The 24,878-nt window shown below is 43.9% G+C and overlaps 1 protein-coding gene and 1 long non-coding RNA gene across 5 annotated transcripts in view; one reads left to right on the top strand and one right to left on the bottom strand.

Annotated features, from left to right (window-relative positions):
* BICD1 (BICD cargo adaptor 1) overlaps window positions 1-24,878 on the bottom strand; it is a 201,855-nt gene that overhangs the window by 116,490 nt on the left and 60,487 nt on the right. For all 4 annotated transcript variants that reach the window (XM_069763294.1, XM_069763292.1, XM_069763295.1 and 1 more), the window contains exon 2: window positions 21,104-21,316. In XM_069763294.1, coding sequence (XP_069619395.1) covers window positions 21,104-21,316 — 213 coding nt within the window. The remainder of the gene's footprint in view (window positions 1-21,103; window positions 21,317-24,878) is intronic.
* On the top strand, window positions 1,701-23,741 carry LOC138675243 (uncharacterized). The gene is made up of 2 exons (XR_011320647.1): window positions 1,701-1,911; window positions 22,342-23,741. It is a non-coding gene; the product is annotated as an uncharacterized lncRNA (long non-coding RNA).

Here is a 24,878-nt window from a genome sequence, read left to right as displayed (position 1 = left end):
GGAGCATCGTACTGTGTGTGGGCACTGTGGGAGCATCATACTGTGTTGTGGACACTGTGGGAGCATCGTACTGTGTTGTGGGCACTGTGGGAGCATCATACTGTGTTGTGGACACTGTAGGAGCATCGTACTGTGTGTGGGCACTGTGGGAGCATCATACTGTGTTGTGGACACTGTGAGAGCATCATACTGTGTGTGGGCATTGTGGGAGCATCGTACTGTGTGTGGGCACTGTGGGAGCATCATACTGTGTTGTGGACACTGTGGGAGCATCGTACTGTGTTGTGGGCACTGTGGGAGCATCATACTGTGTTGTGGACATTGTAGGAGCATCGTACTGTGTGTGGGCACTGTGAGAGCATCATACTGTGTTGTGGACACTGTGAGAGCATCATACTGTGTGTGGACACTGTGAGAGCATCATACTGTATTGTGGACACTGTGAGAGCATCATACTGTGTGTGGGCACTGTGAGAGCATCATACTGTGTGTGGACACTGTAGGAGCATCATACTGTATTGTGGACACTAGGGGAGCATCATACTGTATTGTGGACACTAGGGGAGCATCATACTGTGTTGTGGACACTGTGAGAGCATCATACTGTATTGTGGACACTGGGGGAGCATCATACTGTATTGTGGACACTAGGGGAGCATCATACTGTATTGTGGACACTGGGGGAGCATCATACTGTGTTGTGGACACTGTGGGAGCATCGTACTGTGTTGTGGGCACTGTGGGAGCATCATACTGTGTTGTGGACACTGTAGGAGCATCGTACTGTGTGTGGGCACTGTGGGAGCATCATACTGTGTTGTGGACACTGTGAGAGCATCATACTGTGTGTGGGCATTGTGGGAGCATCGTACTGTGTGTGGGCACTGTGGGAGCATCATACTGTGTTGTGGACACTGTGGGAGCATCGTACTGTGTTGTGGGCACTGTGGGAGCATCATACTGTGTTGTGGACACTGTAGGAGCATCGTACTGTGTGTGGGCACTGTGAGAGCATCATACTGTGTTGTGGACACTGTGAGAGCATCATACTGTGTGTGGACACTGTGAGAGCATCATACTGTATTGTGGACACTGTGAGAGCATCATACTGTGTGTGGGCATTGTGGGAGCATCGTACTGTGTGCGGGCACTGTGGGAGCATTATACTGTGTTGTGGACACTGTGGGAGCATCGTACTGTGTTGTGGGCACTGTGGGAGCATCATACTGTGTTGTGGACACTGTGGGAGCATCGTACTGTGTTATGGGCACTGTGAGAGCATCATACTGTGTTGTGGACACTGTGAGAGCATCATACTGTGTGTGGACACTGTGAGAGCATCATACTGTATTGTGGACACTGTGAGAGCATCATACTGTGTGTGGGCACTGTGAGAGCATCATACTGTATTGTGGACACTAGGGGAGTGTGAAGAGCAGAACAAAAAAGATTACAAATATTGACCTGTCCATTCAAGGACATTTTAGCTATAGTATGAAATCCTGTTTTTCCTGTCTGTGGAATTGCCTTTGTACTGTTTGTTGTGAAACTGCCGCCCACGAAACTGTTTTCTTTTCTTTTCTTTCTTTCCTGTTTTGTCTCTTTGTTTAAACATGCAAAACTTGTATAACCACTAAACCTACTGAAACAACTATATAAAGAAGGGATAGCACTTTGAAGGCAGGCGTGCTTCAGAGACTTCCCAGTGATACACTATACAAGACGTGTCTTGTGTATTATTTCTGGTGATTTCCCCACTTCCAAAGGCTGCTCCGACTGAGTGTGATCCCGACATTTCCTGGCGCCTGAACAGGGACCCGAGGTCTGTGTATTCCTTCAAGAACACCGGCAGAATACGAACGAAAAGAGAATCTGGGATAATGGACGGCAGATGAACAAAAACCTGGCCAGGTAAGAGACACTGTTAGATCTCTTATATCTGCCCTGCACTGTCCGTAAGATTTTCTGTGTCGTGTTCTTTAGCGGGTAGTTCTAGTAGAGGAGGATACCTATAGCTCGGGTTCTTGAACTATTTAGGAATTGATCACCTCACGGAGTACGGCATTGAATGAGAGTGAATGTAAATAGAAGGTGTGTGGAAGTTGGGAATAGCCCTATAAGCCGCCCAGGGGGTTGAAACAGAAGAAGTGACTGTCCCACTGGGCAACGTGGTTGCGTCCTTTCGGGGAAACCTCCGCGCCTATGTTCAATCTCTGATCCTGTCTTTGACAAAAACCTGGTGATGGATAAGTGTATGATAGTATGAGCCCAGGACAGATAAATTAGCCTGGGACAAGAATACGTTGTGTGTGATAGTATAAGCCCAGGACAGATAAATTAGCCTGGGACAAGATACGTTGTATGTTCTTTTTCTTTTTCTGTCTGGTTGCATTTGTGTTGTTTGCTATAGGTGTAGGAATCAGGATTTTCTTACATCAACACAGTTTAAACATCCTAGCTCCTTAGGAAGAAGGTAACGAGGTATTCTCATACCCAAACGCCACCTAGGGCAAGAAAAAGACATCCTAGCTCCTTAGGAAGAAGGTAACGAGGTATTCTCATACCCAAACGCCACCTAGGGCAAGAAAGCTCAGGATAAGAAAATGGGGAATAAGCAAACAAAGTCGGAACCAGAAGAATTAGATATCTATACTATCATAAAGGAGAGAAGTGGTGAAGATGCCACTAAGGGGCTGAAAAAGATTTTTAGTAAGTTTGGAGTTACTAGGGCAGAAGCTTTTAGTAGAAAACTATGGGAAGGAATTCAGGAAAGGAAAAAAGGCATAATCAGAGACAAGAAATGGATAGATCAGATCCAAGCATTGATTGATGTCTCTAGGGTAGCAGAAAATGAGGGATGGACATATAATCAACAGAGTAAAAAGTGGTGTATTAGACCCACAGGCTGTGGAGAAAAACAAAATGTGGAATCTAAAAATACCCCACCCCCATACCTTAACCCACATGCCCCATCTTTTCTCCAAACACCACCTCAAAGTTTAGCCGGACCAAGAGGATGGGTATGTCCGCACTGTGGACAACAAAATCCAGACTGGAAAAATGATTGCCTAGCCTGTGGTACACCTAGACATGGCGCTGTACTTGCCCCTGTTAGGGTAGTACCAAGACCCTTTAGGGAACCTGGTGCTGACGGAGTAATGGGAACTAGATATCACCAAACTCGACAATATTTCCCTTGGTCCCCCGCTGAAGGCATGTCTCTCTTGCATAACGCACCAGATCCCACCCAGTGTCCAGTTAGATTTGCACAATATATACAGCAAATTATGCAGACTCACGCTGGAGTTTGGGCAGATGGAGAAGAATTATGTAGAATGAAAATGACTCCTGGACTCTTCCAGGAGCTATTAGCAAATCTACAGGTACATAGGCCCCAAGCAGGAGATGGTGCCTTACAAACGATAGAATCAGGTACACAATTTGTAGATCACTTAATGGTTTTCATGAGGGAGAGACAGAGGCAGAGAGGAACAACGGGAGTGGTGGCTCAGAAATCTGGACAATCAGTAGACGAATATTATCTAAGTGTAGAAAATAATTTCAGAGATGAAGGCATGGATCTAACCGCTCCAGGAATGATGAGGTTAGTTACAAAAACCTTTATAGATGGATTGTCTCCAAAAGTGAAGGAAAAGCTTAAGGCCGCAACCCCTGATTGGAGAACCTTGGAAGACCCACACCTGGCTAGACAGAAAGCTGTAGGGATAGAAATGGACTTAAGAGAAAATTCTAAGCCAGTAAGAATTGCACAGGCTAATACTGGCTCTGCTAATCAAAAGTTTACTTGTCATTACTGTAAGAAGCCAGGACATTTCCAAAGGGAATGTAGGAAGAGAAAAGCAGATATAGATTCAGGAACCTTTGTACCCAAAAATAGGATAAATAACCCAGTGCCTGATCAAACAGACAGCTCAGAATGACTGAAAGTTATGCAGGTCTCTCTTCCTTCTAGAAGACCAATAATACAAGTTGAAGTTGAGGGTAAAAATGTACCTTTTCTGATAGATACGGGAGCAACATCCTCCATTTTAAATCAGGACTTTTTACCATATCCTGACAATATATCCTCAAAGGTTACATATGCAGAAGGGTATGATGGTAAAATTCAGGCGTTGCCCTTTACAAAACCTTTAAATGTGAGCTTTGGCCCTAAAACTTTTGTATCCAAATTTTTATTTGCTAAAGGTGCACCTACCTGCTTGTTGGGTACTGATGTCTTAAGTAAAATGCATGCAAACATCCATTTTAGAGAAGATGGCACAGTTATGCTGACCATCCCTGAAGATGCAGAAACTCTGGAACCATATGTTAGAATACAGGCAATGGAGGATTTTCCCGAAATTTACACTCAACAAGCAAAAATTGACTTGTCTCGGGTTCCTGACAGCCTATGGGCAAAAGGAGACACTGATGTAGGATTTTTATCAGTAGCTCCTATACTGTTAGAAACTGCCCCGGGAACCATATTACCTCAGCTTAGGCAATACCCCATCAGCGCCCAGCAAGAACAGGCGATTTCTCAACAAATTCAGGATTATGTGTTACAAGGTGTTTTGGTAGAAATCAGGTCACCCGCCAATACACCCTTATATCCTGTTAAAAAGAAAGTGTCCTCCAAAGAAACTATGGTGAAATATCGCATGGTGCACGACTTACGGGAAATCAATAAGGTTTTGGCACCGGTCACCCCTGTGGTACCGAATCCTCATACCTTACTGTCTCAAATTCCCAGCACTGCTGCATATTTTACGGTAATTGACTTATCAAACGCATTTTTTTCTGTGCCACTACATAAGAACTGTTGGCATTTGTTTGCCTTTACATTCAAGGGTAAACAATTAGCATGGACAAGATTGCCACAAGGTATGGTACACTCACCAACTTTGTACTCTGAAGCAATGCAGACCGTGCTAAAAAATTTCATCCCAGAACCAGGAGTAGTCATTCTACAGTATGTAGATGACTTACTTATTTGTTGCCCTGATGAGCAGACGGCAGTTACCTCAACTGTTAATTTCTTAATTTTCCTAGCGCAAGAAGGCTGTAAAGTAAATAGACAGAAACTCCAGGCTTGTCAACAAACAGTCGTGTTTTTAGGTCACTGCATATCACAGGGCATCAGACACCTCACACCTCAACGTACGGAAGCCATACGTAACATGCTTGAACCCAGGAATCACAAACAGCTGCGTGCTTTCCTAGGTATTGTTTCACACTGTAGACAGTGGATCATACATGCAAGACAACTCATGCAGCCTTTATATGACTGTATTGCCAACACACCATATTCACTCAGTGAAGAGGCTAAACAGTCATTTTCCTCTTTGAAAACAGCACTGGTATCAGCTCCGGCTTTGGGACTCCCAGACTACACTAAACCTTTTCAATTGATGGCAGCTGAGATATCCTCACATGCTACAGGGGTGCTCACACAAAAACATGGAAACAAACAGAGACCTGTGGCATACATATCAGCTCATCTGGACCCTGTAGCTAGAGCCGCACCTTCTTGTGTAAGAGTAGTAGCCGCAATTTCACTGTTATTAGATAAAGCTTCTGAGATTGTTCTTGATCACCCACTTCTAGTTCAGACCACTCATGATGTACATGGCATTCTTAACCAGGTCCAACCTAAACATATTTCAATGGCCAGACACCTCCGTCTCCAATGTTCCCTACTACTGCCGCCCAACATTTCCTTTGCCAGGATTCAGACTCTTAATCTCGCGTCTTTGCTCCCTTTAGAGTCTGAGGGGGGTACCATACCTGAGGAAACTGCACTCTCCAACTCCTTTGACCCATCAAAGTCAATGCATGATTGTGTACAATTAATGGAACAAGAGACTCAGGGCTTATGTAATGTACGTGACAAGCCACTCTGTAATGCTACATTTGAACTTTTCATAGATGGCAGTAGATATGCAGATATGAATGGACAATTTCATACAGGTTATGCGGTAGTAACTCAGCATGAAGTGCTGAAAGCAGAACCTCTCCCTGCTAATCAGTCTGCACAAGAAGCAGAACTTACGGCATTAGTTGAAGCTCTAAAAATAGCCAAAGATCAGACAGCAAACATATAAACTGATTCTAGATATGCACATGGCATTATTTTCGATTTTGGCGTAATATGGAGAGCCAGAGGTTATATGACTGCTTCAGGCCAACCTGTTAAACATGCCTCCCTCATTAGACAGATTCTGGAGGCAGCACAAGAAACTAAAGAAATAGCGGTGATAAAGGTAGCTGCACATGTGAGACTCGACACCGAGGAAGCCAGGGGTAACGATAAAGCCGATAAGGCAGCAAAACAGGCAGCACGTAAACCCTTACATCATGCCCACACACTAGATAGCTCTGAAGATGATGAGGAAAGATTGAAGGAAGCTCAGAAACAGGTAGACGACGAAGAACGAGGGCAGTGGCAGAAAAAAGGGGCAGAAGATCAGCAAGGATTATGGAAAAAAGGAACTTTGTTGTGTTTACCCAGAGCCTGGTACCCCGCAGTGGCAAGTGACCTCCACCTACCCACGCATGTGTCGGCAAATGGTATGACGCTCAAGGTAAAAGAAAGGTGGTTGGCTCCAGGTTTTGGTAATTTTGCTCGGAACATGTGTGCTGCATGCGCTATATGCCTGGCACACAATCCAGGTCAGGCCATTAAAACCCCAACCAAGCATCATGTAAGACCACTGTATCCCTTTCAAAGACTCCAGATCGACTACATCCAACTTCCTAGGTACAATGGATACGAATATGTGCTTGTGTGTGTGGACATGTTCTCAGGGTGGCCAGAGGCTTATCCAGTTCGTAGAGCCTCAGCAAAAACTACTGCCATTAAAATAGCACATGAACTGATAACCCGTTACAGCATGCCTGAGGTGATCGAGTCAGATAGAGGTACCCATTTTACTGGGGAAATATTCCAGAATGTTATGAAAATGTTGGGAGTAGAAAACCAGTTTCACACTCCATATCATCCACAGAGTTCAGGTAAAGTGGAAAGATTAAATGGGACAATAAAATTAAAAATCCAGAAGGCCATGGCAGAAACAGGAAAGCCTTGGACCGAGTGTCTACCACTTGCCCTGTATTCCATCCGAAACACCCCAAGGGGGAAGGCTAAGCTGTCACCACATGAGATTCTTTTTGGTAGAGCAGCAAATTTGGGTTGTTATTTTCCACAACAACTGATGTTGAATACTGAGACTTTAACTGCTTATGTACAAGAATTACAAAAACGTTTAACTAAAGTGCATTCGCAAGTTTTTGCTTCCCTTCCAGATCCAGAAAATCTCGAAGGAGGCCACAAGTTGGAACCTGGCGATCAAGTCTACGTGAAAAGACACACCAGAAAGACTCTGGAACCGAGATTTGACGGACCTTTCCAAGTCCTGTTAACAACTCCAACAGCAGTCAAGCTTGAAGGAAAGGCATCATGGATACATGCAAGCCATTGCAAAAAAAGCAGTATAAGACTCATGATATTGATGTTAATAATGTTAACCTCAACGGAGGCATGGGAAAGACTGAATTCTCTAGCCCCTTTGAACAATAGATTCGTACAACATCATAGAAAATTAGTGCATGACTTGTTAAATAATACGCAACCCCTGGCAGATTGTTGGATCTGTACCCATTCACCAGTATCAGCCACAAGTATACCTTTTCTAGCAGTTCCCGTGTCAGCTGAAGAAATATTCGCTTGGCCTAATTGTTCAGACAACCTCGCCAACAACCAACCTGGCAAAACTAGACTATGGAATACTACAATCGCCATACCAATTGTGGGATAAATTAGTTAGAGCCACGGATTATCTAGATGATCAGATTTGGGATATATTGGACATATTAAATACTAGTATAGCTGTACAGAATCAGCTTATAATAGTCACTAACCAACATACCCTGGTATTGGATTACCTAACTGCCTCACAAGGGGGTATGTGTCAAATCATCGGACCCACCTGCTGTCATTATATAGACCCGAATAGTACTATGAGTATGAGATTTAAATTAAAAGACGTACAACGACTCAGGGATCAGTATGACAAAGACAATGACCAAAATAAGGATAGCTGGTGGTCAGATACCTTTTCTTTTCTTAACCCGGCCAATTGGTTCAGAGGGATCGGTGGGTGGGTTACCGGGATTATGCAAAGCCTAATACATACAGTTATGGTTATTGTAATTATATATGTATTGTTCAGGGTTGTACTCAAGGGTATCTCGGTATGCACAAATAAATTTTGTGTAATGGATGCGAGAATATAAAGTTTTTTTTTGTAATATCACAAAAAGAATGACTAAAATGATCGACAAGGTTTTGAATGGAATATGTCAAAGGGGGGATTGTGAAGAGCAGAACAAAAAAGATTACAAATATTGACCTGTCCATTCAAGGACATTTTAGCTATAGTATGAAATCCTGTTTTTCCTGTCTGTGGAATTGCCTTTGTACTGTTTGTTGTGAAACTGCCGCCCACGAAACTGTTTTCTTTTCTTTTCTTTCTTTCCTGTTTTGTCTCTTTGTTTAAACATGCAAAACTTGTATAACCACTAAACTTACTGAAACAGCTATATAAAGAAGGGATAGCACTCTGAAGGCAGGCGTGCATCAGAGACTTCCCAGTGATACACTATACAAGACGTGTCTTGTGTATTATTTCTGGTGATTCTCCACTTCCAAAGGCTGCTCCGACTGAGTGTGATCCCGACAGGGAGCATCATACTGTATTGTGGACACTAGGGGAGCATCATACTGTGTTGTGGACACTGTGAGAGCATCATACTGTATTGTGGACACTGGGGGAGCATCATACTGTATTGTGGACACTAGGGGAGCATAATACTGTATTGTGGACACTGGGGGAGCATCATACTGTGTTGTGGGCACTGTAGGAGCATCATACTGTGTTGTGGACACTGTGAGAGCATCATACTGTGTGTGGACACTGTGGGAGCATCATACTGTGTGTGGACACTGTGGGAGCATCATACTGTGTTGTGGGCACTGTGGGAGCATCATACTGTATTGTGGACACTGGGGGAGCATCATACTGTGTTGTGGGCACTGTAGGAGCATCGTACTGTGTTATGGGCACTGTGAGAGCATCATACTGTGTTGTGGGCACTGTGAGAGCATCATACTGTGTTGTGGGCACTGTGGGAGCATCATACTGTGTGTGGGCACTGTGAGAGCATCATACTGTGTTGTTGGCACTGTGGGAGCATCATACTGTGTGTGGGCACTGTGAGAGCATCATACTGTGTGTGGGCACTGTGGGAGCATCATACTGTGTGTGGGCACTGTGGGAGCATCATACTGTGTGTGGGCACTGTGAGAGCATCATACTGTGTGTGGGCACTGTGAGAGCATCATACTGTGTGTGGGCACTGTGAGAGCATCATACTGTGTGTGGGCACTGTGAGAGCATCATACTGTGTGTGGGCACTGTGGGAGCATCATACTGTGTGTGGGCACTGTGAGAGCATCATACTGTGTGTGGGCACTGTGGGAGCATCATACTGTGTTGTGGGCACTGTGAGAGCATCATACTGTGTGTGGGCACTGTGAGAGCATCATACTGTGTGTGGGCACTGTGGGAGCATCATACTGTGTGTGGGCACTGTGAGAGCATCATACTGTGTAGGAGATGCATAGGGTATCATAATGTGCAGTTGGATGCACTCTGGGGACTGTTTCTGGGGGGCAGAGTGGAGATATTATTGTGTGGGGGCATCTTTGGAGCATTACACTATGTGTGGGCAATAAACTGTGTGAGAATATTAAGGGGCTTTACAAGGGGCACTATCATGGTGTGGGTGCACACAAAGTACCGAATGGCAACATTTGGCAGAGCGCGACAATAATGAGTGGCTTATTTTTCATTGTTTTTCTATTATTTCATATAGATACACTTGTAAAAACAAGACTCTCATAGAAATCAGTGCAGCCTGTGATCACTGCTAGTGTTTCTTCCTCCCAGACAGCAAGTTCTGAATTTGAGTCTCGGCAGAGGTAAGAGACAAGAAGAGGCTGTGAAAGAATTAACCCCAATTCTGGCATTTACGCCAGCTAGAAGTGTGTTGCCACTTGCCTAGCTGCTGGATCAGACTATGCAAGATTTGTTTGTAGTCTGTAACCAAGGAAACACATAAATCTACATGGGAGCTGTATACACAAAACAGTACATTTTAAATCGAATGAAAAAAAAATCCACATCCCACTCTACTTCCAAAAAAATGAACACAGTGATAGCAATGAGCTAGCTCCTGCAGACGTTTGCTATGGTGCGGAGGCAGCAACCATTGGATTATGTCATTCTTTTGTCTCAATAAGAAAAAAAAACCTTTCATTAAAATTCACGGCATGCAGGACTACATCACTTTTTTTGTTAATGAGTGCAACAAATGTCTTGCACTTGGCCTCCTCTATACCCAAAGGAATGTGTGAAAATCCAACCAGGGAAATATATCAATAGGTGCAGAGATTACAGGCGATAATGAACTTTCCTACACAAGTAGCAGAGCTAAGTTTGTTATATGGCACAATAGGGCACATTTATTAGTCCTGTCCTAGACAGCACAGCATAAAACACATATTCCGTTGTGCGATACCACAACAGAAACAGAAGTGAAAAGAGGGGAGGAAATGTAAAAAAGTAATAATTTTATTGAAACAACAATGTTAAAAATTAATACAGGGCATTTAACAATAGGGAAGGGGAAAGGAAAAAGGAAGCAAAAGGGGGTTGAACCACCAAGCTGGAGAAAACGAAACTGCATTGTACCACAAGGGGTTAAAACGACTGAACCCAGTAGCAATATGATGGTAGTACTAGTTGAGAATAAAGAAAACCAGATATCCTAATCCAAGGTAAATAACACAAGGTATAACCCCCACAGGCATAAAGATATCCTATTACAAGATAACGTAACTAGGCATGAAGTGAGTATATGTCTATCCCAAGTACAAGGCAGAAAAAGGACCTGCTAGTGTACTGGTGAATACTCCCACAGTCAAGTGCAACAGCGGAAAAAATGCCAAGATAAGGATAAATAGCCAGGGAATGGTTTACCTGTGATACAGATCAAATGCAGAGGTATCTGGTATAACTGGACAGTGCAGGTGCGGTTCCCGTGCGCCCGACAAGCGCTGTTTCACCGTAGCTTCTTCAATAGGGGCGAGGACAGGGTTAAGGAGGTGTAGGGGGCTTTTATAGTGAGAGGGAATGGCGATGCATAAACTGGAAGTGTCCTAAGCCGCTTCAGATTGCGCACGTTGTGGGGCCATCCCACCAAGCCAAGGGGACTTCCGAGTCTGCGCACCGTGACACGCAGTGGAACGCACTGCGGTCACGTGATCGCGCACCTCGGAAGTCAGTGGCAGGGTTACGGACCCCGCGCGTGCGCAGTACAGCTAGGAGGCGCGGTGGATGACAAGGAAGGTAACAGGGTGTTCTAGGAGGGTTGAAGCTGCGCGCACATCACGGGCCGTCCCACCATACCAAAGGGACTCCCTTTTGCTTCCTTTTTCCTTTCCCCTTCCCTATTGTTAAATGCCCTGTATTAATTTTTAACATTGTTGTTTCAATAAAATTATTACTTTTTTACATTTCCTCCCCTCTTTTCACTTCTGTTTCTGTTGTGGTATCGCACAATGGAATATGTGGCTTATTTGATTTTTTGAAGTGACATTCAGCCTGTATTTCTATAAGGACTATGGGAATATTATAGCACAGCATAAAAGTAGAGGAGATAAGTGACGATGTGACGATCGCTGCGCGATAGATTTGGCGCAGCTTCCTTCAGAAGACACTTATCTGTTGTCTGAGTCTAATGTGTCGTCTGAGCCTGATTTGTCATCTAAGCTGATGTATCGTCTGAGCCTTATGTGTCCTCTGAGCCTCATGTGTCGTCTGAGCCTGACGAGTTCACAGCCTCATGTGTCCTCTGAGCCTGACGAGTTGTCTCAGCCTGATATGTCGTCTGAGCCTGATTTGTCATCTAAGCTGATGTATCGTCTGAGCCTTATGTGTGCTCTGAGCCTCATGTGTCCTCTGAGCCTGACGAGTTGTCTCAGCCTGATGTGTCGTCTGAGCCTGACGAGTTGTCTCAGCCTGATGTGTCGTCTGAGCCTGACGAGTTGTCTCAGCCTGATGTGTCGTCTGAGCCTGACGAGTTGTCTCAGCCTGATGTGTCGTCTGAGCCTGAAATGTCGTCTGAGCCTGATGTGTCATCTGGTCCTAAAGTGTCATCTGAGTCTGATGTGTTGTCTGAGTCTTTTCATAGCCTGGATGTTAAACTATTGCAGTACATTCAATAAAAAAAACAAATAACACAATCAGCACTACTACATATGTATGGGGTTCACTTGAAAGGGAAAAATGTTTATAGGAACATGAGAAGGTGAGACACGAAATACCAACTATACAGCAGCTGGGGACTGAGCCGAGGGCTGATAAAGTCGTCAATGTAGCTGAAAAGATGTGAAAACCCAGAGTAACTTTGTAATGTAGCAAGCAAAACAAAAATGTCTTCAATGATTTCAATTGATTTAAATATCTATCCTTCTATCTTTCTCTCCACCCCTCTGTCTATCTATCTATCTATCTATCTATCTATATATCCATCCATCTATCTATCTATTTATCTGTGAAGAATATTGCTGATATAATTTCATGTCAGTCAATTGAATCCTAGTTGACATGGGATTATAATACACCCTTCCCATGTGCAGCTGCAACAGGACATCTAGCTCAGCAGGGGGTCAAGCCTCAAAAGGCTGAAGGTGACAGATCTCACAACTTGAGCCAGCTAAGCTCAGATCAAAAGACCGCGATCCTTCTGATGTAATAGTGACAAGCGTGGTGTGTGGCAGAGATAGGACTCTGTGCGATCTCACTGGTGCCATCCATCACATGTGGGATCCATCACATCTGCATTTTTGTATTAGCTTTATAAGTTTTATTCATAAAAGAAATAACACAGGGCGTTGTCTCTGATATAGAGGTGTCTTTGTGTTAAGTTGTCTTTGTTACAGAAGTCATAGGAAACTGGGTAGAACTAGTGTGAAAGAATTCAGCAGAATCCATAATTTACGACTTTGTTATTCCCAACATACATATTTTCTTCCTAAGATAATGTACTCAACCACAGGGATGCCAACCGTCCAGAAATTCCAGGACGGTAAGTAAAAATAGGGCACTTTTCAGAAAATCACATTGTATGATTTTTACATAATTAATTTGCATTTTATTGCATGAAATAATTATTTGATACAATAGAAAGACAGAACTTAATATTTGGTACAGAAACCTTTGTTTGCAGTTACAGAGGTCAGACGTTTCCTGTGGTTCTTGACCAGGTTTGCACACATTGCAGCAGGGATTTTAGCGCGCTCCTCCATACAGCTCTTCTCCAGATCTTTCAGGTTTTGGGGCTGTCGCTGGGCAACATTGAGTTTCAGCTTACTCCAAAGATTTTTTATTGGATTCAGGTCGGAGACTGACTAAGCCACTCCATGACCTTGAAACGCCTCTTACGGAGCCACTGTGTGTTTCAGGTCAATTTCATGCTGGAACACCCAGCCATGACCCATCTTCAATGCTCTTACTGGGGGAAGGAGGTTGTTGGCAAAAATCTTACAATACATGACCATATCTATCCTCCCTTCAATATGGTGCAATCTTTCTGTCACCTTTACAGAAAAGCACCCCAGAGTATGATATTTCCCCCACCATGCTTCATGGTTGGTACGGTGTTCTTGGGATTGTACTCATCCTTCTTTTTCCTCGAAACATGGCAAGGGGAGTTAATACCAAAAAGATCTATTTTGGTCTCATCTGACCACATGACCTTCTCCCATGTCTCCTATGGATCATCCAGATGGTCATTGGTGAGCTTCAAATAGGCCTGGGCATGTGCTGGGGTGAGCAGGGGGGTATTGCATGCCCTGCAGGATTTCAACCCCTTTATGTTCTTGGACTTATAGGTACGTCAAAAGTCGCCTCCCCCTGTTTGCTGCAGGCTCCGGTGATGAACCCGCAACTTTCCGGCACATATTAGCTAATTTGATCAGATGACATGTGCCCCTAACAGCCGCTGGTGGAATCGCGATCCACACACGACTGTTAACATGTTAAATGCTGCTGTCAATCTCTGACAGCGGCAGTTAACATGTCAGCGCCGGAAATGTGTCACAAACCCTGCACATTGGTGCCCGTGTCACATGACTGCAGGTCGCCGATGGGTTGGGATGACAACACAGGGTCTGCAGGGGAAACCTGTGACCGTCATTGCCGGATAGATAAGATCGCTGCCCTGTGGCCAGTGCTCAAGATGAGCATTTTAGCTGAAGCCCTGCCATGTGTAGCACAAGCTATCAGAAGATCGCACGCCCTAGTCTCCCATGGAGACTATTGAAGCAAGGGTAAAGTAAAAAAAAAATGTTTTTAAAAATATTAAAAAAATATACAAATTTTAATCACTCACTATTTGCTCCATTCAAGATAAAACAATTAATAAAAAATGCACATATTTGACATCGCCGCATTCAGAATCGCCCAATCTATCAATATATAAAAATAATTCATCGGATCGGTAAACAGTGTAACAATAAAAAAAGATCTTGCATGAACCCCCAGACTGAGAAAGATTGTCATCTTGTGTTTCTTCCATCTTCTAATAATTGAGCCAACAGTTGTTGACTTCTCACCAAGCTGCTTGCCTATTGTCCTATAGCCCATCCCAGCCTTGTGCCGGTCTACAACTTTGTCCCCGGTGTCCTTAGACAGGTGTTTGGCCATGGTGGAGAGGTTGGAGTATGATTGAGTGTGTGGACAGGTGTCTTTTATACAGGTAACAAGGTCAAACAGGAGCAATTAACACAGGTACTGAGTGCAGAGTAGGAGGCTTCTTAAAGGAACCTAACAGGTCTGTGAGAGACAGAATTCTTGCTGGTTGGTCGGTGATCAAATACTTGCTTAATGCAATAAAATGCAATTTCATTATTTAAAAATCATACAATGTGATTTTCTGGCTTTTAGTTTTAGATTCTCACAGATGAAGTGTACCTAGAATAAAAATTACAGACCTCTCCGTTCTTTGTAGGTGGGAAAACTTGCTAAATCGTTAGTATATCACATACTTGTTTTGCCCACTATATGTGAGTCCAGAATGATAGCGTCCTCTTCAGTACTGCAAGGTGTAGAGGGAATCTGCCCAGTCAGCCCATCAGGCACTGTTGGTGGTGCTCCGATGGACCTGGAGGAGGTGCTTACAGAATTCCAGGTGGAATATTTCTGTTGGGCGGGAATCCCACCTTGACCAGTTTGGTAAATGCGAGGTCCCAATACTTCGCTAGTGAACAGGAGGATTGGGGCGATAATGGCATCGAAGATTTTTAGCCAGATCCTCACTGGCGGCTTCAGATGGTAGAGGTTCCTTCAGATGAAAATAGAAGGTTCTGTAGGCTTTGTCCTTCAAGGTCTCTATCTCTTCTTTGAAACTCCCTGACTGGTGAACTTCTAGGCCCAGGAAGTTGTATTTGTCCGTTCCTGTAAGAGAGCAGTTGTTTAGCAGAAACATAGGGTGTTGGTCCGATCTTCTCTTTCTCCTCTGGACACCATGATGTTGGTTTTCTTTGGGTTGATGGGTAGTGCCCATGTGGAGCTGAGTTTATCTAAGTTTTTCAGGTTTTTATGGAGGCCTTTCTCTGTTGGTGACAGCTGCATTAGGTCATCTACATACAGCATGAATTTCACGTGGACGTCATGGAGTTTGACACCTGGTGCTGTCTATCTATCCATCTTCCTTCAGTTATCTGTACTGAAAGGGTCTTGGGGAAGATTTATTAATACTTTCTTAAATTTAGACTTAGAAGAGATAGACGAGATGTTTCATATTTCACCACAGTGTCGAATAAATTTGGGGCATCATTCTAGATACTTCTCCCTTCCTTACTCCGTCTTGTTCCAAAATTATATCTCAGGATTCATAAATTTGGTGCATTTTATGCCATTTCTTAGCTGTGCCACTTTTTTCTGGACACTTTAGAAAATTGTCCAGTAAGGCGTAAAAAGCATCATGTCATAAAAGTCTGACAGGTGAGAGGCCGGGGCTCGGTCTCTGTGGCCGCACGTACACATCCGTACAACTGCCAACACCAGTGTTCTGTCAATCTGAAGCTTAACTCTGGATTTGACAGTCACAAAGAGTGGGTTATATCCTGTCTGACCTGCCGGTGACTCTCTGCCCTCAGACTGCCCGACCCTCACACTACGTATGATCAGTCACCGGTATCAAAAGCATCATCTATGGAGGATGGAGCAGATCTGCAACCTCCTAACCTACTTTGGGTATCGATTCCTCACTATTTTCAAGATCTCTGTTTGCTGTCCATGAATGGACCCTGATTCATTGTAGTGAACTTCCGTTATAAGAAGGACGTTTGTGCTCCTGTTCATTTTAAAGAGGTTCTTCAGAACTTTGGTATTGACGAGAGAATAGACCCTCAATATCAGATCGGTGGAGGTCAACACCACTCCAGGATCAACTAATTAAAAGGGCTACAGCACTCTAATTAGTAGTCATTCCCTTCAATAGGATCGAGTTGCAGTACCAGGCACAGCTGCTATCAAAAGTATGGAGCTGCAACTGACGAAAATATAATGGACACGGAGTTATGTGGAGGTAATCAGGTAATCAGCAGGAATGGTAAGAGTTGAACTCCCAAAAATATTATACTGATGGCCCATCCTAAGAATATACCCTAAATCAGTGTTCCCCAAGTCCGCTCCTCAAGAGCCACCAACAGGTCATGTTTTCAGGATTTCCTTAGTATTGCACAGGTGATAATTGCATCACCTGGACAGGCAAGCATTCAATGACCTGTGCAATACTAAGGAAATCCTCAAAACATGACCTGTTGGTGGCTCTTGAGGATCGGAGTTGGGGAACACTGCCCTAAATGTTGAGTTTCTGGAAAATCCCTTTAAGGATTAACCTCCTCCTTACATTTGGCCATGCACGTACAGCCAATAGACCTCTAAATAAATACTTCAGCCACCCTGGGAGGCATTAGTGACTGGCACTCTGTAGGTGGTTAGTGGTTAGCGTTTTGTGGAACACTCATGGTAGCCACTCTGGTGAACAAGTGTGATTGTCCTGGGGCATCTGTGGAATGTTATTTGTTGGACACCTATGGATGGTAATTGAGGGTGATTGCTGGCTGGCACTCTAGGGAGATTTTGTCGTAGGCACTCTAGGTAAGAGGGTAGCTGTGCACTCTTTGGGTCATCTGTGACTGGAATTCTGTGGGGCATTGGTGGCTTTCACTACGGGAGTGATTGATGTTTGGCCCTCTGAGGAGCCTTCACAATAGGAATTCTAGGACAATTTATGTCCCTAATTCTGTGGGGCATTAGCGACTAGCACTCTGGCACTTGGTGGATGAACCTCAAGGAAGCACTCATGGTTGGTGAACTAAGATTTAGCTACCAGGCATCAGTGGCTTGTACTCTGGGGGGCATCTATGGAAATAAGTCTAGGAGGCATCTGTAGCTGGTCCTCTGGGATGGCGACCTGACTGGCATTCTGCATGACATTAGTCACAAGCTCTCTGGCACTTGGGTGGATGATCCTCTAGGAAGCATTCATGGTTGGTGCACTATGAAGCAGCTACCAGGCTTCAGTGGCTTGTACTTTGGGGGGGAGATCTACGTCAATCAGTCTAGGAGGCATCTGTGGCTGGGAGTCATATTTAGCTGGCTCTCTTGGATGGAGATCCATCTGGCTCTTGGATTCTGTGGGGCATTATTGACTTGAACTTGGTGGTTGACACTCTGCAAAGCATTCATTGATGCCTGGTATACTAGAAGGCAACTGGGAGAAATCTGTAGCTGGCCCTCAGGAATGGTACTTTGACTGGCATTATACGGGGCATCTACCATTGACACTCTCAAGAGTATTTCAGCCTGCACTTTGAGGTGGCACTCGTTGGCGGAATACTTATGGCACACACACCGTTAAAGGAACCCATTAAAGCAGTGTTCCCCAACTCCGGTCCTCAAGAGCCACCAACAGGTCATGTTTTCAGGATTTCCTTAGTATTGCACAGGTGATTGAATGCTTGCCTGTCCAGGTGATGCAATTATCACCTGAATACTAAGGAAATCCTGAGAACATGACCTGTTGGTGGCTCTTGAGGACCGGAGTTGGGGAACACTATATTAAAGGAACCTTAATGAGTTGACAGCTACATTTTGATCATTTGAGACAATAAGAAATTCTGGAGCATCAGAATCCAGATGATCAGATTCCAGATTAATTGGCTTTTCCTTTGGTGTGACTGCCGCAGTCACGTTGTAGCTTCTCCTGTACTCGGTCCTGGCTGCAGGCAGTTTGGACTCCTCATATTGATTTATCATCGCATTAGATCAAAATGACTTTTCCCGTGTCAGGTCGTGGTCTTGCGCCAGCGCTCGGGGTGACCTGACATTACCTGCATACTGATAAACCTGCAGCCATGGACTGAAGAGGCAGAAATGGGATCAGTAACACAAGGAATGCGCTGAGATGACCTTAATCTATTAGATACATACAGAAATACCTATCCACCGAACTGTCGATCTTCAGGAGTGCAACTCTTTCCCGTTAAAAAGAAGTCAAGAGGCATGGGAGCGGTGCACTCCTGAGGTCAGAAGATGAGAAAACCTCTTTAAATTAAATTTTAGGTCCCAGTCTGAACCTTGAATTAATTTGTTTTGCAGCCGTGGGGATGGACTGGCAGCGAGCTCTGCAGTGGTCAGGAGAAGTCGTCGTGGGGGACTGATTTGGGTGGAGATGAAAAATGAAAGAGAACGATTCCAATATTTTATCGTGTAGTCTGCAGTCTAATCCTACTATACAGACTTCCTTATAGACCTGGTACCTCACTGTTGTAGGGTCACGGTATGGCGGCATTACCTATCCTTGAATAGTGATAGTGCACACTTATCCTTGACTGCCTAACATTAGGGTACACGTCTACTGTCTCTCCCATCTCCATGTAGTAATCATACAGATGAAGCAGCAGGATGTAAAACATTGTCAAGCAGTATTGAGCAGTTTAGCTGTGAATCCAGCACTGGGTGAGCGAAACACTTACTAGAAAGCTGTAGCACTATCTGTCTGTGTCTCCCTTTCTTTCTCATTTTGCTCCTCCCTCCGCATCCAACTACAAAAGGGAAAATGTCCCCAGAAAATGAAATATTGTTTAAATCAGGATTTTATAATAAATGCATCTTTTAGCTTTTTTTTTTCATGTTACTATGTTAAAAAAAAAACTTGCAGTTTTCATACTGGCCACTAGGACTAGCATTAGATTCCTACTTTCTGTTCTTGACATAGACATTAGCCGTAATAGACTGACTCAGACTATTTTAGAACTCTAACCTGTCACGCTCAAATCTGGGCTAACGTCCTTGAGGAGGGAGAAGGAGAAGGTGAGCTGTGACATCACCTATTGTGAATGGTGGATCCTGTGTTATCTACTGTATATAGAGGGGTTATCAGTCATTGTACAGGAGGAGGAGGTGAGCTGTGACATCACCTACTGTGAATGGTGGATCCTGTGTTATCTACTGTATATAGAGGTGTTATCAGTCATTGTACAGGAGGAGGAGGAGGTGACCTGTGACATCACCTATTGTGAACGGTGGATCCTGTGTTATCTACTGTATATGGAGGGGTTATCAGTCATTGTACAGGAGGAGAAGGTGACCTGTGACATCACCTATTGTGAACGGTGGATCCTGTGTTATCTACTGTATAAATAGGTGCTATCAGTCATTGTACAGGAGGAGGTGAGCTGTGACATCACTTATTGTGAATGGTGGACCCTGAGTTATCTACTGTATACATAGGTGCTATCAGTCATTGTACAGGAGGAGGAGGTGAGCTGTGACATCACCTATTGTGAATGGTGGATCCTGTGTTATCTACTGTATATAGAGGGGTTATCAGTCATTGTACAGGAGGAGGAGGTGAGCTGTGACCACCTATTGTGAATGGTGGATCCTGTGTTATCTACTGTATATAGAGGTGTTATCAGTTATTGTACAGGAGGGGGAGGTGAGCTGTGACATCACCTATTGTGAATGGTGGATCCTGTGTTATCTACTGTATATAGAGGTGTTATCAGTCATTGTACAGGAGGAGGAGGAGGTGACCTGTGACATCACGTATTGTGAATGGTGTATCCTGTATTATCTACTGTATATAGAGGGGTTATCAGTTATTGTACAGGGCGAGGAGGTGAGCTATGATATCATCTATTGTGAATGGTGGATCTCTGTTATCTACTGTATATAGAGGTGTTATCAGTCATTGTACAGGAGGGGGAGGAGGTGAACTGTGACATCACCTATTGTGAATGGTGGATCCTGTATTATCTACTGTATATAGAGGTGTTATCAGTCATTGTACAGGAGGAGGAGGAGGAGGTGACCTGTGACATCACGTATTGTGAATGGTGTATCCTGTATTATCTACTGTATTTAGAGGTGTTATCAGTCATTGTACAGGAGGGGGAGGTGAGCTGTGACATCAAATATTGTGACTGGTGTATCCAGAATTATCTATTGTATATAGAGGAGTTATCAGTCATTGTACAGAAGGAGGAGGAGAGCTGTGACATCACCTACTGTGAATGGCAGATCCTGTGTAAACTACTGTATATAGAGGTGTCATCAGTCATTGTACAGGAGGGGGTGGAGGTGAGCTGTGACATCACCCATTGTGAATGGTGGATCCTGTGTAATCCAGTTTCGCCTGTCAGTGTAGGTCACCTCAGGGGAGACAGTTGGGTAGAGAAGATAACATTTGAGGGTAGGGTAGGACGGGTTGAAACTTTGCCCATCACGATGGCCAATTGTAAAAATTTTCAAGAATATTTCACAATAGTAAAACCACTGGCCAGCCGTAAGTGGGCAAAGTATCGTCCGCACTGTGCCTGCACCATCTAGTCCTTCCCTAATGGAGTACCTTCACTTTAGGATTCTACAGAACACTATTAATGGCATTCACAATGGTGGGCTACCTCCTTCAAGTCCTGGACCAGGACGTGGAGACGTTCGTTCTCTCCTTGTACGTTGGTGATCACAGCCTTGCTCTGCCTCACGTCGTTCTGCATTTCCAGTATTCTTCCCAGATAATACTCCTCCTTGGTGGCAGACTCCTGCAGTAAAGTCTCCTCCCGGGTCTCGCCATCTTCTGCAACTTTGCGGTGGACGGTGAAGGACTGTCCAAAGGCCTAGAAAAGAAAAAACCATTAAAAGAAATATGAAAATGACCTCAATGTAAAATCGTAGTCATACAAGGTCTTCCATGTGGGCCTAGCTCTCCCCTGATGCCACAAATAGGTCTCGGAATACCCGAGTCTTCCATCGGTATGCAAAGACGTGCACACCAAGATGTCTCACAGAGAGTGTCGTTTGTTGTGGTCAAGACCCATCTTTGTATAGGATTTTTTGTTACATAAGAGGTTGTACAATTGCTGATAAAACTATGCATACGCATTGGACAGACTATGCATACGCATTGGACTACACTATGCATACACATTGGACAGACTATGCATACGCATTGGACTACACTAAGCATACGCATAGGACTACACTATGCATACGCATTGGACAGACTATGCATACGCATTGGACTACACTAAGCATACGCATAGGACTAGACTATGCATACGCATTGGAAATACTATGCATACACATTGCACAGACCAGACGCATTGGACTACTCTCTGTGTTAAAGAAATGGTTAATTTTAATTATATGCTCGGGAAGCTGAATTGAAAGCACACGCTGAGGCGTATATAATTGCTGAGTATCTAATAGCAAATATTTTTACAGACAGCCCCTATGCTTTTGACATCTGCCATCATTACGGTCCCATATGGAAGAGCAGGCAGTTTGTGGATTTCTCTGGTAGACCCATTAAAAATGCAGAATTGGTAGCTCAACTCCTGAGAGCACTGGAGCTGCCAAAGAGAGTTGCAATAATCAAAGACTAATGAGAGTCACCCATGACATAGAACAAGCCAGGCTAATCAAGGAAGGAGTGCGAAAAGCTAATTCACTCGAAGATTTGCCCTTCCCCGAGTGGCTCTCATGGTTGAATCCTTTTCAGATGGTTCAAGGGAATAGGCGGCTGGGTGTCTGCGCTTCCTCATTCAAATTGTGTTTGTAATTTTGATCCTCGCGGTAATGATAAAGTCGTTCGTAATGTTGATTAAGAAAATTCTCAGTTCTAAATGCAAATGTTTTCCAGGTAAACGTGAAGTCAAAATCGATGCTGATTCAGAGATAAAGTCTACTCAAGTGATGATGACTACCTTCATAACTGCACTCCAGCGTGAATGCATCTTCTGCAACAAACACACTTCTGTGGACCTGACGGACTGTATGCAGTGTGGAAAGCCGATGGTCTAGCCAAAAGAAGGATGCTCACAAGATCTTATCAAATGAACTTCCCTCAATGAACCTTACATTAAGAAACAGTTTTTTTTCACTGAAATATATATATATCTATATCTAAATCCTATTGTTACGTGTTACGGAACCACTCAGCACTCAGAATATGCTGTGCAGTTATATGCATGTATAATAGGTTCCATGTGGGATGCATCAGCCCACAGGCTGCGCCCCTGGGCAGAGGGGACAAGATATCCCCCTTCTGTCCTCCCCCCACCTTTGTAATTCCCACAGTAAATATCGGCAGGCTCCCGCCCCCTGCGGCTATTGTAATGTATGTCTGGCCTGCCCTCTGTATCTGTGTGATATATTCTGTGTCCTGTGAGTAAAGTTTTGTCAGACTGGAAATACGTGGAGAAGCAGTGATATTTTATATTCTCACAGGTAACCAAGGAATTCCAGCCAGCGTCCTTCATTCAGACTCCAGCCAAAGCAGAGTGGACCTCTTGAAACACGGGGTGGTACTGAAAGAGGTACCCCAGCTTGGTAGACCCCGTTACACCTATATCCTTACATATATGCATTAATATATTAACACAATACATATATATATAAATCCCCATATTCAGTACCTTCTATAATGAATAGGGTTGTCAAGGGAAAGTGGGTCTGAATACCAGGTATTGTCTGAATGGAAACGCAGCAGGACTGGCATCCCATGATATACATAGGATAAGCCGTGTATTTCGTGAAGTAGGGCTATCCTGCAGACCTAGCGGTAGGAAGGGATCAGATAGGGAAAGGTAGATTAGATGATAAAAAGAGGGGAATTGTTAAAGAAATGGTTAATCTTAATTATAAAAGTATATTTCTCAATAAGCAAAGAGTCTTGTGTTATCATCTTAGTCTCCCCGTGTCTAGTTTCCCATACATTCCATCTAGCAAAAGGTCAGTTATTCCCGGAAAGCTATCAATAAGTTGGGAGTTGTTGTCCTTTCCAGGATATATGTATCTGTCTTTACCCTCTTCACCAGAATAACCCCGACTGTTCTGCCAAATCATTGTTAACCACAAATATGTACAAAACACCCCCGCATTCTTTTTTTTAGAAATCTATTTTGTATCCCGGGACATAAGTGACAACCCATCAAATGATCCATGTCTTTGCCAAGTATTATGTAACCTATACTCCTTGTGACTTTTGGGATATAAAAGAAGGGCTCGGGGACAATAAAACAGGATATTTTGGAAAGACAACTTGTAGTCTGTCTCTCTGATTTATTTCTCCCAATTATAGGTACCTATAAACAACGATGCCTGAGGTTGGTTTCCATTTGAGAGAAAATCTCGTCTTTAACAATGCATACACATTGGACTAGACTATGCATACGCATTGGACTAGACTATGCATACGCATTGGACTAGACTATGCATACGCATTGGACTAGACTGTGCATACGCATTGGACTAGACTATGCATACACATTGGACAGACTATGCATACGCATTGGACTAGACTATGCATACGCATTGGACTAGACTATGCATACACATTGGACAGACTATGCATACGCATTGGACTAGACTATGCATACACATTGGACAGACTATGCATACGCATTGGACTAGACTATGCATACACATTGGACAGACTATGCATACGCATTGGACTAGACTATGCATACGCATTGGACTAGACTATGCATACACATTGGACAGACTATGCATACGCATTGGACTAGACTATGCATACACATTGGACAGTCATTGTACAGGAGGAGGAGGTGAGCTGTGACATCACCTATTGTAAATGGTGGATCCTGTATTATCTACTGTATATAGAGGGGTTATCAGTCATTGTACAGGAGGAGGAGGTGAGCTGTGACATCATCTAATGTGAATGGTGGATCCTGTATTATCTACTGTATATAGAGGTGTTATCAGTCATTGTACAGGAGAGGGAGGTGAGCTGTGACATCACCTATTGTGAATGGTGGATCCTGTGTTATCTACTGTATATAGAGGTGTTATCAGTTATTGTACAGGGGGAGGAGGTGAGCTATGATATCACCTATTGTGAATGGTGGATCTCTGTTATCTACTGTATATAGAGGTGTTATCAGTCATTGGACAGGAGGGGGAGGAGGTGAGCTGTGACATCACCTATTGTGAATGGTGGATCCTGTATTATCTACTGTATATAGAGGTGTTATCAGTCATTGTACAGGAGGAGGAGGAGGTGACCTGTGACATCACCTATTGTGAACGGTGGATCCTGTGTTATCTATTGTATACAGAGGTATTATCAGTCATTGTACAGGAGGAGGAGGTGAGCTGTGATATCACCTATTGTGAATGGTGGATCCTGTGTTATCTACTGTATATAGAGGTGTT

This window comes from Ranitomeya imitator, chromosome 4, assembly GCF_032444005.1.
Source record: "Ranitomeya imitator isolate aRanImi1 chromosome 4, aRanImi1.pri, whole genome shotgun sequence".
In the NCBI taxonomy this organism is placed as follows: domain Eukaryota; kingdom Metazoa; phylum Chordata; class Amphibia; order Anura; family Dendrobatidae; genus Ranitomeya; species Ranitomeya imitator.
This window is presented reverse-complemented; position numbering and strand designations above follow the sequence as displayed.